Source organism: Candoia aspera, chromosome 4, assembly GCF_035149785.1.
Source record: "Candoia aspera isolate rCanAsp1 chromosome 4, rCanAsp1.hap2, whole genome shotgun sequence".
Lineage (NCBI taxonomy): Eukaryota > Metazoa > Chordata > Lepidosauria > Squamata > Boidae > Candoia > Candoia aspera.
The window spans coordinates 6,862,307-6,877,120 of record NC_086156.1 but is presented as its reverse complement, the minus strand read 5'-3'; the positions used below and the strand labels follow the sequence as shown (position 1 = coordinate 6,877,120).

General features: G+C 39.3%; 1 protein-coding gene across 5 annotated transcripts in view; it reads left to right on the top strand.

The window, feature by feature from the left end:
- The window catches only part of PRKAG2 (protein kinase AMP-activated non-catalytic subunit gamma 2), a 160,451-nt gene that overhangs the window by 133,213 nt on the left and 12,424 nt on the right, over positions 1–14,814 (top strand). For all 5 annotated transcript variants that reach the window (XR_010067926.1, XM_063303362.1, XM_063303360.1 and 2 more), the window contains 6 exons: positions 3,781–3,890; positions 6,051–6,132; positions 8,212–8,270; positions 12,286–12,331; positions 13,772–13,826; positions 14,265–14,391. Coding sequence is in view for 4 of the 5 variants with exons in the window: in XM_063303362.1 (XP_063159432.1) it covers positions 3,781–3,890; positions 6,051–6,132; positions 8,212–8,270; positions 12,286–12,331; positions 13,772–13,826; positions 14,265–14,391 (479 nt within the window). In the remaining variant the exon portion in view is untranslated. The remainder of the gene's footprint in view (positions 1–3,780; positions 3,891–6,050; positions 6,133–8,211; positions 8,271–12,285; positions 12,332–13,771; positions 13,827–14,264; positions 14,392–14,814) is intronic.

The following is a 14,814-nucleotide window of genomic DNA, read 5'->3' as shown; positions in this document are numbered from 1 at the left end:
TAATGCTTAATGCACAAACTTGGCAAAAAGTCCCATTGGATTAAAGATTTGCTTCAAATAAAAATGTAGCCTGCTTCTAAATTGACCATGAAAATAACCAGAAGTGGGATTGAAGTCAGAGGGCCAGTGTCTTTGGGATTCATGGTGTTGGTGGGTGTGATTCAGTGCCAGAAAAGGAACAGAGTAAGCTATTGTTATCCTGGTGCCCCCCCCCCATCTGGGCACAGCTCCTGGGCAATAGGTGAGGAATAGCCTAGGAAACAGCTCTGCAAAGAATGCAGCAGCTTCTCAGCCTTGGACCTCAACAGCAAAGCATGGCTGCAGAGGCTGCACAGAATGATGGGAAAAGAGGCCGGAGATGGAAAGAAATGGCAGTGTGGGGCAACTCTCAGTGAACCCCAGCAAACTTGTTTGGAAAAAAAGTACAGGAGGAGGAGGAGGGTGGAATGCCATCCTTCCCTGCCCACGTGGCAGGAAAAAGGAAGCGCCAGTGGTAAGCTGACAGGCGCTAGCCCAAACAGTGACAATGCCTCACAGCAGAGCTCTGCTTCACAAAATGCATTGGAGGCTCCTGAGTGTGCTTCCTAAATAGGGCCAGCCTACCCATTATTGTTCACAAGCTGGTAACCTTATGTTTGGATTATTCAAAAGCACAAGCTAAACAGGCTTACCCCTTGGGTCAGGAGGCTTCAACTACTGCAGAATGTGCTGGCCGAGTTGCTGAACGGGGCACCTGGCATGGTACATGCTGCATGTTTATTGAAGCGACTGCACTGGCTGCCAATTAGCTACTAAGCAGTTTTAAAGACTATGCATATGTTGCATAAGGCCATGAACCCTTTAGAACCAGGACATCTAATGGACAGACTTCGCCATTGCAGAGCTGAAATTGTGGCCTGGCAGGGTGGGGGTGCTGCTGCTGCTGCGTTTGCTTAGAACTGCAGAGTGCCGAGGGGTGGACTTGCTGTGTGATGGCACTTACTTGTACTTTCTGGAAAATTCTTCCTTGAAAGTTGTAAAGTGTCTGTTGCACCATGTTTCAGGTGCCAGCTGAAGATCTGACTTTGCTCAGGCCTTCTCTACAAATGTTGAAGGGTTATTGTTTCCGCTTCCATTTTCTTGCTCTTTCTTGTTTTGCTTTGATGATTTTCGTATTGCCTTTATTGTTATTTTTAATTATTGTGGATTTTATATGTTGTAATACTTTGCTTTCAAACTTAAGATTTTATCTTCCGTAATGTTGAGGTTTGCTTTAAATATCAGATGTTAAGACCGAACAGCATTTCGTTCTGTTATACTGTACGTAGAGTCACCATGAGTTGTAAACGACTCAACGGCAATTAACAACAACAACAAGAACAACATAGTCCTGCCTTGGATTGCTTTTGTAACACACACTAAAGAGTGTTTGTATAAGAGCATTACAAAAGAAAAAGTAGTGGTGTGTGCTGTGATTCACTTAGCTGTTTAGTTTACCAAATATAACATGCCATGGTTAAGGAAAGAAAACAGAGGATTTACACAGCCCATCAGCCTTTATATATTTTAATATATAACTTTTATATATTAAAACATTTATAAATTTTATTTCAGCATTTCTTTAAGTAGAAAATCACAATCATACTTTATACTGTTATATAAAATGAATCTGAAGTATCTCAAAAACATTATTACCTTTTACAAATTTAGTGCGCAAATAAATCTATTTGGCAAATAATTGGCTATTATAATATAGTTAAATTAATACAGTAAAGGCTCACTGTTTGTAAGGCAAAAAAAATATGTATTTGCTTATGCTCCATGTCTCTTCTTCACTGAGTTTTGCTTTCATTAATGGGATTGGGGGTTTTTGAGGTAGATAGCAAAAGCATAATATTTGATGTCTGGGAATTTAATTTTATCCACATACATCAGTTGGATTTGTCCTCTTCCAGGCTGCACCTAGACCTGGTCTAGAGGCATTTGGAATTTAAGCAAATTGGGTAGGGAAGAAACCTGAAGAAAGTCCTATTGTCAGGCCAAGCCCAGGAACTTCAGAGAATCAGTCCAGCCAAACTCCAGTTCTTTGTTTGCTCACACCGTAGAGACAGAATCTTGGCAGACTAAAGCTACTCTTCCTAACCTAAGGGGAAATAACCTGGGAGAGATCTAGGGCGGGGCTATCCTGAACCTCTTTGTTTTCCCACCATCGCCTCCCGGACTGTGCCTCCTCTTATCTCTTGCACCTTCTTGGAATGTGCTCCCTCCTTCCTGAGAACCAGTGGCACCGCTGAAATCCACCACACCTATTATGGATTGTCTTATCTATTCCTTAGTAGTTAGTCATTGCTATTGAGGTAGCTGCGTGGAATCTGCCTTGAACACATGTTATAAGCTCCTATTGTAATGAGAAGTAGACTCAGTCACCACCTCCATATCATGCTGGCACAGGTATAGGTAGTCCTCAACTTACAACCATTTGTTTAATGACAGTCCGAAGTTACAACGGCCTCGGAATGGGTGCTTTACAGCATGCGTGCACGCGCGCACGGTCACATGATCACATTTTGGGCTCTTGGCAACCGGCTCACGTTTATAAACGGTTGCAGCGTCCAATTGTGTTTTGCAACTTTTTTGTCGTTTTCGGGCAAAAAATGTCCATTGGGGAAGCTGGATTAGTTAACAACTGCTGTAAAAATGGTCATAAAATCGGGTCCAGTCAAGTGATGACTCAACCTACAACTGCAACAACTTATGATGGAAATTCCGGTCCCAATTGTGGTCATAAGTCGAGGACTACCTGTATTCAATTATTATTCAAATGCAGCCCTATCTCCAGGCTTACATGCAGGATAATCTTTTGAGTCAGGTTCTCTAGCTGACTGCTACTGGATTTGAAACCTTGTGCTGGGCTGATCAACAAAGATGGAGGAGTGTCTGCTAAGGAGTGACAAAGGAGTGATAGGGAATTCTATCCTGCAGCTTACTATAGAGGAAGTGATGTTCCTTCTCAGCTAATACAGAATGTTCTTTTCTTCCTTTGTTAGCCATTTTGATCACCTTGATGGGGTTTCAGGGGTACTTTCACAGACTATTATTCATTGTGTTTAATAGGCTACTGCTAAAGTTAAAGGCTGATTAAACATTTTAAGTCTTTAGTCCCATTGTGGGGATAACCCTTAAAATGCTGTAAAGCATGCTTCCTTTAACGCAGCCCAGGACATGTCACAACCCAGGTCAAATGCATTATATTAAATAAGGATAAATAATTGCTCAAAGTCAAAATGTAATACTCTTTCCATTCTGATTATAATTTTTAAATTCTAATCCGAGTGGGATTAGATGTGTATGTATTCATTCAGTTTACAATAGGCCACTTTACTAACTGTAAGGAATCAGTAAATTCGTAAACATTGTTCCTGAGTTAAGTAAATAAGGTAGACAAGATTATATTTTGTTAAGCAGATTTCTTCTTATATGTATTTGTTTGCACGTGTCCATTCTGTTACATCTAAACCAGATGTGTTTCATGGATGACAGGTTAGCAATCTGATGTAGTAAAATAGATACCTTAAACTATATAAGTTTTATCATTCATGAAAGTTGGCCGTGCTGAGCAAGGACTTACGGGAATTATAGTTCAAAGCATTTGGGGTATGCCTAGAAAAGAGTGGTAGGTATTTTCTAAAAGAGTATGTAGAAAAAGCTCCAAATGTTTTGAAAAATACTCCACACTTTTTAAAAAATACTATCAAGATGGATTGAGTATTTTTTACAAAAACTTTAAATATTTTCTTTCAGCTGTTGGTGAATCGGAAAGTGATATCTACATGCGATTCATGAGATCACATAAGTGTTACGATATTGTTCCAACAAGCTCAAAGCTTGTGGTTTTTGACACTACACTACAGGTGAGTTCCCCTTTGAGGGATTCCTTTCTTTATGGTTAGTTGTCTTGCGACTGAAATAAAAAGAGGAAGTGATTACAAGCCTTAACACTGATCACCTTGTTACTTCATATTTGAATATGCTGGTAACTATTTCTGCTGCCTTGGTTGCAAGCACAAGTCCACTGTTGGCTAGATTATAAAGCAGCGTAAAACTTTGGAAAATGCAAAATTCCTTAAACCACTTCCAGTTCAAAAACCATCAAATTGTCCCCAGAATAGCATGGTTTAGTAGGAGGTTCAACACCGTCCAGAAGGAAACAGAACTTTCCTAGATGAACACATTTTGCACACTAAACTATGTCTAATTTCAGTACAGGCAGTCCTCGACTTAGGACCATTCATTCAGCAACTGTTCAAAGTTATGACAGCGCTGAACAAATGGTGGTTATGACCAGTCCTTGGAGTTCTGCCCATCCCAGCGCCCCCACAGTCACGGGATCACAACTTGGGCACTTGGCAACCTGCTTGCACTTACAACTGGTTGTAGTGCCCCACAATCACGTGATTGCTTTTGTCTCTCTTGGATGTCATCTAGTGATGTACAGCCAAGGTATAGCTGCTGGGTAAGTATTGAAGAGTTTGAGTTTGAGAAATCAGCGTATTGATTTGTGTGTCAAATCACAGCATACATACAGCTGTGATCATTCAAAAGAATGGGAGTCAAAAGAAAATTCTGTAATGGAGTGAATTGTTTAAAAGAGAATTCTGTGAGGAAAAGAAATGAGGAACTAGAACTTCTCTGATAGCAGCTGCTAGGTATAAGATTCCTTTGCTATAGTAGTACAAGAGCAAAGTCCTTCCAATTACACCTTTGTTTCATGTGTGAAGTTGGGGACAACATAGTCCTGCTCTTTCTTGCACTTCGCACTGTCTTGACCTACTGGTCAACCAACCCATTTTAAAAAGGGGAGGGAGGGCTGGGTTAGCAAGGATTCTAGTCTCCCTTTCGGCCAGAATAGCACTGGAGAACAGGCTCTGAACCAGATGGAAAGCGGGTGGCCCCCAGCAGCTCAGCCAGGCCAAGCAGATCCCCCTTCCTGACCATGTCACCTCAAGCCTCCTCCTCCCTGAGCTGTGGATTGTCCAGTCAGTGAGCAACTCACTTGTCTTCCCAAGGAAAATGCCACCATGCTGTCATAGCAAACAAGTTGGGCAGGTGGTCTTCAGCCTGTCTCAAATACAGAGTTGTGGGGCTCAACAAATGGTAACCTTTCTGCTGCAGTAAACAGTCTTATGGATGAGACCTTAGAACAGTCCTTCTCAACCTTGGCGACTTAAAGCTGTGTGGACTTCAACTCCCAGAATTCCTCAGCCAGCATCTGCTTGCTGGGGAATTCTGGGAGTTGAAGTCCACACAGCTTAAAGTCACCAAGGTTGAGAAACACTGCCTTAGAATATTTTATTGTGGATCTACAGCAGAGGGCCAGAGGATAGCAGTTAAGCTTACATCAGGGTAAAGATGGTTTTAAAATGACAGCAAGTCCCATCATGTTTACCTTAGAATGCCTGATCTCTTTAATTTCAGTGTAGGCTCAAATGTTATTTGGAAAGTCTATTAAATTCATTTTAATAGCATGGGTATTGATCATTATAGCCCTCATTTGTAAGAACCGTAGGTCTTGGGACAAAAATCTGATAATTTTGAAATAAATTAAGCATGTCAAACATGTGCTATCTTTTTCCATGTAAACCCTTCTTGAATGCTGCTATTCATCATACGTTGCTGTGGTGATAAATGAATTTCTTAATGCTGACTTACAGCAAAAGTAGCTGCAAGTTTTTTTGCTTTTTTTTTTTTTTTTTTTGAAAAATGTTGAATTGCATTGCGGGTTTATTATAAAATAAATAAGGAGTTACCATGGCTTTGAATCAAGCAGATGACAAAGGAAGGCAAACATTAAACAACTCCATCTCTTCTCATACATGCATCCTGATGTGTTTAATTTCTGCTTTATTTCTTCAGTTTTAACTTAGTTATAATTTTGACAGTTTTTTAAAAAAATTATCCCTGCCATGCAGCTATTGCAATTGTCTGGTGCACATGTGTCTCTGTTTCAAATAGAGTTATACTTCCAGATAGCAACTCTTAAGATAATTTCTTGCTGTGTTTTTCTTTTTCAGGTAAAGAAAGCTTTCTTTGCTTTAGTGGCAAATGGTGTTCGAGCAGCTCCACTGTGGGAGAGTAAAAAACAAAGCTTTGTAGGTAGGATGATATTTGTTGGTATGAAATTATAGAAAAATGGGATGAATGATTTTTTTCCTCCTTTTTCACTTCTCTCTCTTATATTAAAAAAAACATGGCTTCAGATATGCAGTGGAAACTCAATTTCACGGACTTCATTTAGCAGATTTTGGATGCAATGGACCAAATTTCTATCTGGGCATCCCTTCAAAATAATGGGCAAATCTGATATAGCTGAAGTAGTTCAGACGAAACAGCTAAATTTGCATTAATGTTAGGTCATGCATAGTGATTTGCATCATCTGGGTAATGCTGCTATTAAGCAGTGGATGTAAATTGGGCCATTGGTGTGGTGATATGATTGCTGCAGTTCATGCAATTGGTAACTAAGTGGACACTTGAGAGTAATGGCCCACCTCACCCCCCGTGCATTAAATCAATCTTTCCTTGTATTTGGAAAACATGGTTTCCTGCTAAGTAAACAAGCCCTAGTGAGAAAAACATTGGAAACTTACAGTTTTAAGCACACATGCGCGCACACGCACACACACTTGTAAGTGATACCTGAATTTGTCTGTGGTTTGTTTATATTGCATTTGTACTGTGGCTTCATATTCCATTTGGCAATAAACTAGATTTTAAGCAAATTACACAGGTAGTCCTCACTTAACAACCACAATAGGGACCAGAAAACACTGTTAAGCGGTATAGTCATTAAGTGAATCACCCCATGACTGGACCTGATTTTATGACCATTTTTACGATGGTTGTTAAGCAAATCCAGCTTCCCCAATGGGCATTTTTTGCCAGAAGCTGGCAAAAAAGGTTGCAGTTCGTGTTCACGTGACCGCAAGATGCTACAACTGGTCATTAAATGTGAGCTGGCTGCCAAGTGCCCAAATTGCGATCATGTGACTGCAGGTGTGGGGCAACGTTTTGCAACAGTCATGTGAGTACAGGTCATAAAGCACTTTTTCCAAGGCTGTCATAACTTCAGACCGTTGCTAAACAAATGGTTGTTAAGTGAGGACTACCTGTACCTCACTAAGTTCACATAGAGGGAAGTAAATTAATTAATTATTAATTTAATTAATTAATAATTAGCTTAGAAGTAAAAACTTCCCAATCTCCTTGCAGGCATGACAGAGGAAAGGACAATGGAGGGATAAGTATTAAGCACAAGGCTTGCTGCAGCTCATTCAAATAGTGAGAAACTAGGACTTGCTATCACATCTGACAACTTCAGTCACAGAATGGATGAAGAAAAGAATGCAAGTGTCTGAAAGATTTGTCATGAATGTTTGCATTTTAATATTGACTGTTTTAAAGAATGTGACTTTGTGACCCTTTAGATCAGGTCTGGAAAAAACATTTAAGACAGCATTACTTTTTAGAACCCAATTCTTCCTAAAGATGAAAAGTCATTTTTGAGTGTGACTAAGAGGATCAAGGATGATCTTTGGCTGTGCTTAAGAAATATGAGCAGTTTTTCTTGCACTTAAGTCCAACTGCATTTCAAAGGAAATGTGTTTTAGCTGTATCCAATTTATGTTAACCAGGTATCTGCTTTTTGATGTTTTAAAATTCTGATTAAAGATTGCAACTTGCAATTTGAAACAAGATTATATCAAAATCAAGATTATAGTCATAGTTTTTTTTTAAAAAAAAAATATGGTCTCCCTCTACAGTATTGGAGGCTATTTACATGAAGCATCAAATTAAATTCTGGCACTTCAGAAAACAGGTTTAGAACTTGTATGCTCCTTATTCCCTTAGTACACCAAGATTGGACTGTTGGGAGTCTTGATGTGCAAAGGATAGTTGAGGACTCTTATGTTTCAGTCAGGTGCTGCTTCACAACTTCAGCTAATGATTCTAGCTCTTTGGTGGATAAGATATTAAAACTTTAAATTTTGTATGGGAATAATGATACCACAGTTCTTAATGTGGCTTGTGAAGAACAGATATAACTGTGTTCATGCATATTTCCGTGGCGTCACTTGGGCTTTCCGTCACCCACCAATAAATCTGTAAGGTTTAACAAATTAAAAACAGATTGGACAACTGGGTTAAATGTGCTTTTTCTTTGCCTTGTTACAGGAATGTTAACTATTACAGATTTCATTAATATACTGCATAGATACTACAAATCTCCAATGGTAGGTGCCACCTCATAATTACAGCTTTTACGGATAAAACAGGATGCCTGAAATAAAAGTATTGTTCTGATGTATTAATGGTTAAAAGTCATGGGTAAATGAAAGAATGCCTTTCTGGATTGACACATAAAAATTGAGTTTCCCAACTTCTCTGTAAACTGTGTGTGTAAAACTGAACACTGACTTACATATCTTATTTTTTATTATGACTGATTATTGTATATGAGAAGGGGAGAGTCTGTTCCCTAGATGGCAGTGGTGCTTAACCATGGTTGGCCCAGAAGAATGTGAAAAGCCAAAGCAACCTTCATGTGTTCTGGGAAATAGACAAACAATAGAATAGATGTAGTGTGGTCTGTTAGATAAAGTATTTGACTGCAGAGGCTTAAATTAGATGTGTGGCTTAAATAGCTACGTAGATAATTAGTGGACTTTGAATAAATAACTAACTCTCAGCCTGGTGTACTCAGCATGAGCCAACTTATAATTAGCTGTTGAGGATGCAGCTTAACAGTACAGCATTGTATCAGAATCTAATATTCTGCTAGTTTCCATGCTTAGGTGTCTGGAGAGAGGGGAGTGCTGGTGGCTAAACAAGTATCACTCTGCAAACTCCACCTTTTATATACTTGCATGCCACGTTGCAGCCCAAGTACGAGAGAGAGGAGCTTGCACTGTGGTGTGATGCACATTTCAATTTGGGGCATCAGGATAGTTAGGAATAGACATCTGTGCTTCCATGTAGGCTTCATATCCAGCCTGAAATTATTTATTCCTGATACCTGAACAAAGCAGCTGTATTTGAACCTGCCAACAACTCAAGAACGAAATGCTTCTTCCTTATACACACTGTTCAAATGCACGTATTTGATACTTGCTGATCTGTTTCTCCATTCAGTCATGTATCTGCATATTGTTAGATCCACATACATTTACATTCATATAAGTTAATTCTTGCTGCCTCTGGAAAAAAAATAATAATAATTTCCTGTATTGATATTTCAGTAAGTTAGAATGTTGTGTTGAGGGAAAACTACCAAATGTTTGATTCCCCCCCCCTTTCATTAGTATTTCTCTCTTCCTGAGATTCTTCTCTGTTTTACTGAATTTGAGACAGTGAAATTAGTCAAGATACTTTTTTCACTTGGAAGTTTACACTATAATTTTAAAGGTGGACATAGCTAAAGCGGTGCACAGAGCCAAGTGCAGCAGATGTGCTATTTAACCTGTCTGAAAGAAGTAATCTTGTTTCTGATATACAAATTAATTATGCCTGCCAATCTGTAGCACAGATACCCCTTGCTATTGGCATTTATGATGCCAAAGATGTAGAGGAAAGGAGAACCAACTTTAAAAAGATGCTGGCATTTGGAAATCCAAATGTTACAGTCTGGTTAGTTAAGAAAGAGATCATCCTCCCACCATAATTCTGTTCATCCTGTCTTCAAATCCCAAACGTACAGTTACTGCAGTTGTTTCTCTTCCTTACTTCCTAGCAGTAGCATCCGCACTTGTCTCTCATGCTGCAGCGCATTCAACTACAATTGCCCACAGGCATAAGTAGGAAATAATCAATACACACACCGAGTAATGAAAAGTGAACCAAGCTGTAGACTATCAGCCAGCACTGCCGATCAACCTGTGGGTTAAATGGATGAGGGCTGACCCCAGTGGAGTCTCCTAGTATAGCATGATCCTGACTTGGCTGCTCCTGTTGCGTTGTGTTTGCAGCATTGACTGGTCTGGTACTGCACTGCTCATCTCACACTTGACCAAGCCAGGCAGATGGGCTAGTTTGGTGGCCTTGTCATAGATCTATCTTGTAAGTAATGATTAGTGACTTCAACAAGACGGTGCAGTGCTCCCTCTTACTATGGGCGCCATGCACCATTCTTTGGATAGAAATAGAAGAAAATATCTGTAGTTTAGGGCTGAACGGTGGAGTCCTTGGCGCTCTCTGAGCTTGGTTGGTTGCTTGCAGACGTTTCGTTGCCCGACTAGGCAACACCTTCAGATCTTCAGGTATAGTATTTCTGCAGTTGTTTTCCTTAACTTGGAATGAGCTAGCTTTTCTCAGCACAGTGAACAAGGCAATTTTCTTTAAATCAAAGTGCAGGCACATTCTTCTCCCTGCTGAACATACTTGAGTGCAAGCACCCATAAATAGAGCTTTAAATATGAGTAGAAGAATCTGAGGGGTCAACAAAACAGACCTCTTGCTTGTCTGCAGCTGGATATCCAGATGCCCCAGAGCTGGCCCAGTTGATAAAAATCAAGGTGGTTGCCAACTCTAGCAAGGAGTTCCTTCCACCAAGGAGAAGGTGGAATTGTGGAGAAACTGACAGGTATTGTGGTCTCAAAAAATCGAAAAACCTGTGCTTGAAGGCTGCCACGTAGGTGAAGTATCCTCAGGCCTGCTTTAGTCGGTCTGTTTTTTCACTGTTTCTGTGTTGCAAAATATATGTGCACCCCATTAATGGGCAGAACAGCTCTGGTGAGCTATGTAATGAATCCTGCAGCCAGAGATCCTCTTAATGTCAACCCCATCAACAAAAGTTGACCACTTCCATCAGAAAGCCAATTTCAGCTGTTAAATTATCATTGTTGCCCTCAGAATAACTCAGGGCCGCCTCAGAGGCAGCCTCTGCCCTTTGGAACACCCTCCCTGTGAGATCTAGCAGGCCCTTAACCTCACGGCCTTCGGGAAAGCGGGAAAGGCCTGGCTTTTCTCACACGTCTCGGAGGAGATGTGAGGCTGGAGCCCAGGAAAACTCTGCAGTTGCAGATACAGGCATGTGTGCTGTGTTTGGGGCACCAGGAGCATCCTGTTGTTTCCATTCTTTTTTTTACTGTTGTGAGCCGCACAAGGTTACATTACGCAAGATGGGTGGGTATACAGGTCTTTAAGATAAATACGTTTAGTCTGACAGGGAATTCTATCTTGTCACCAAGGTAAAACTGCCACTTTCAAGCTCCAAAATAGATTCCTTTATTGAGTTAACTGAGTTTGTGTTACTGGCTGAGCTGCCAACTAGTGTCAGCCTGGTTTGTCATGCAACCCAGACTATATAAATGAATGGACCGTTTCATACCAATAAATTGGGTTGAGAAAACTGATAAAGTTAACTGTAGTAGTAACTGCCTTTGGAACAGCCTTCTTCCTGAGAACTGGATGGCCACGACTCTATTCGCCTTCTGGAAGGCTGTATAAACTTAGCTTGTTGGCCAGGTCATTAGTGGGGCCTGATATGCCTGCTGGTGTGTGAGTTGTCTTGGTTATAATATGATTATTATTTTAATTGTATTGGTTTTTTATTAATATTTTTTATATATTGTTTGTTAGCCACCCGGAATTATTTATTTAATATTTCAGACCAGTTTTGTTTGGCACCATTGATGTCAGCGACTAAAATTTCTTTTTCAAAATATTACATAATCAAGCATTTGAGAGAAATTAGTAATCTCACCAAATTTTGTTTTTTTTAATGCAATATACTTGCATCGTTGAAAGAAATAATTGAGAACTGAATATAGTTGTTAATTCTAACAATTGGAATCCATATCCCTAGTGTGTAGGAGAGCTGCATACAGAGCTGAACATTTGGTCTCCTTCCTAATTTTGGCAAGCTCTTTGGTTGAATTTCAAATTTGTCTACCCTCTAGTCCTTGCTTAGAGACAATTTTGCATAGTGGTTTCTAGGCATAAATGGGCTAGAAACTGGGAGACTGTGAGTCCTAGCCTTGCCTTAGGAGGAAGCCAGCTGGGTTACCTTGGGCCAGTCGCAGTCCCTCAGCCCTAGGAAGGAGGCAATGGCAAACTCTTTCTGCAAATCATGCCAAGGAAACTGCAGGGGCTTGTCCAGGCAGTCTCCAGGAGTCAGGAATTATTTGAGGGCACATGCGCATATACATACCACACAAAAACCCCTCACTTAGAAAAGAACCCTCTTTTTTGTTTATGTCCTTTATTTTAATGGCTTTTAAATTTGGGATTTTGGGGGCTTTATTTTTACAGGTACAAATCTATGAATTGGAGGAGCACAAAATTGAAACATGGAGGGGTAAGCACATGTTATAAACCATTCAGAATGAATGTGATCCTCCAAACCTGCTCTGCAGCTCTCTTGTTTTGTAGATCTTTTATGGTTCCCAAATCTAGGAATGGTAATATACTTGTGAACTGTTCAGATCCTAGAATATAGTACTGCACTACAGATAGTCCTCACTTAACAACCATTTGTTTAGCATCCATTCAGAGTTACGATGGCACTTAAAAAACCGACTTACAACCGTTCCTTGCATTTATGAACATCAGAGCATCCCTGCAGTCACGTGATCACAATTTGGGCACCTGGCAGTTGTTGCACATTTACGATATTGCAGCATCCCACAGTCATGTGATCGCCATTTTCTACCTTCCCAGCCGGCTTCTGATAAGCAAAATCCATAGGGAACGGTGTGATTCGCTTAATGACCATGTGGCTCACTTAGCGGCCATGTGATTCATTTAACGACTGCAGTAATTCACTTAATGATCACCACAAAAGTGGTCATAAAATCAGGTCCAGATTTACTTAGAGACCTACATTCCAGTCCCAGCTGTGGTCATTGAGCGAGGACTACCTGTAATGTGACTTGTCCCAGTTAAGTGGGAGTGTTATTTCTCATTTCCATTCCTTCTCATACATATTCTCTTTCTCATATGATTGGTGCAGTGTTTTCCTCCAGTGGAAAAATGCACTTCCATTTTAGACAGTGAATATGAGTAGCCAGCTGTATTTTGATCCTGTCTTAGTTAATGGTAATATGGGAATGTTTTCTTTTTTCAATTAAGAAAAAAAAATGAAAAATCTAACCTATATATCTACAGTTTTCTGAAAATTTAAGCAGGTATATTTTGGAGAAAGCAGAACGCTTCTGTTGCAGGAAATGCCGTTTTAAATCATTGCTTGTACTTAAACTGTAACTCTAAAATTCTGGAAGAGTAGGCAGTTTCAGATTAAGTAAGATAATGATTTATCTTTCCTGCCATTCCTGCTATGTCCACTCTTGCCCGTACATACCAAGTCGTATTTTGATAAATTATTAATAAATGAAAATACTAAGATCAGTCAAAATATATCATGTTAAAGATGGGTCCTCTAGGCATGCTATATGTGTCCTAGAAAAAAACTGATAACCCATTTATTTCACTCACCTTTTTAAAAAAAAATACATTGGCCTTCTGAAGTGTGAAGTCTTGGGTAATCCCAAACTTCCTTTAAAATACTCTGCACAGCTTTTGTTACAATTGTGGTGTTCATACTCAAGGCTATAGTGACCTCTAGTGGTTATTTGGTTCTGAAAATCAGTTTCCCAATCTTCTGTATATTGTGATTGCTTGACTATTTTTGTATTAAAATGTCAATAGATGCCCATTTTTTTACAACAGAAATGTTCATTTTTATGAAATATTTATTGGATATTAGAAGTTTATGAAAGCATTGTTTTTAATTATGCAGAGCTTTATTTGCAAGAAACCTTTAAACCCTTAGTGAACATTTCACCAGATGCAAGGTATGTAATCGTTTCCTACTCTTTTTTAGTTGTAAATTCTGTTAACGTATTTATCACACTATTTCAAAGAAGTATTTAAGACTAATTCCATATCTGTCAGAAATTAGGGTGTCCGATACACACAGGATGCTCTTTGTATTGATAACGCTGAGCCTTGCTGACGTTCTTCTTTCTCTGTATCTTCCCACAAAGCTCACTATAATGATTCCTCTCTTAGAGCATTCTTGCTAGGTTTTGATACATTGCTGGTATTAAAGTATATGTAGAGTGTCTGAGAATTGAAATGGCATATCCTTCCGTTTTTTCAGTTTCTCTGAATGTTTATTAAGAATCTATACTTTTGGTTTTGAGTACTGTAATTGTTTGATAGTGGAGAGGAATGCCTTTGTGGAATAAGTCCATAGAATGTACTAATAATTGCAATAACTTTCTCTTTAGCCTTTTTGATGCTGTATATTCACTGATCAAAAACAAAATCCACAGATTACCAGTCATTGACCCTGTGAGTGGAAATGCACTTTATATACTTACCCATAAAAGAATACTCAAGTTTCTCCAGCTTTTTGTAAGTAGAATGATAATTTTATTCTGTTTTAATTACATAGTAAATCAATTGTATGAATGTTAAATAAATCCTGAGTATGTGTCAGTACACTCATTACATGTACCTTCTAGTTGATGAAATGCAGACACCGGTATATTGTCTCTAAATTACAAATTCTAGCTTGTATAGAAGAGCACAAGCATGCTTGGGGTAAAATCAAGTTTGGTTGCATTAGCATAGGTAGCTGCATGTGGTACAGGTATGAGTAAGACAGGTAACCCAGTCTACATCTTCTCTATTCTAATTAAAAATATTATATGAAAGCCTCAAATGTCCAAAGTCATGATGGTGATGGAGATCAGTATCTATGCTCATCTGTTGACAACCATGGCATATGGAAGGTTGGGACGTGGAATGCAAGAGGAATAAATGCTTAAAAAACAT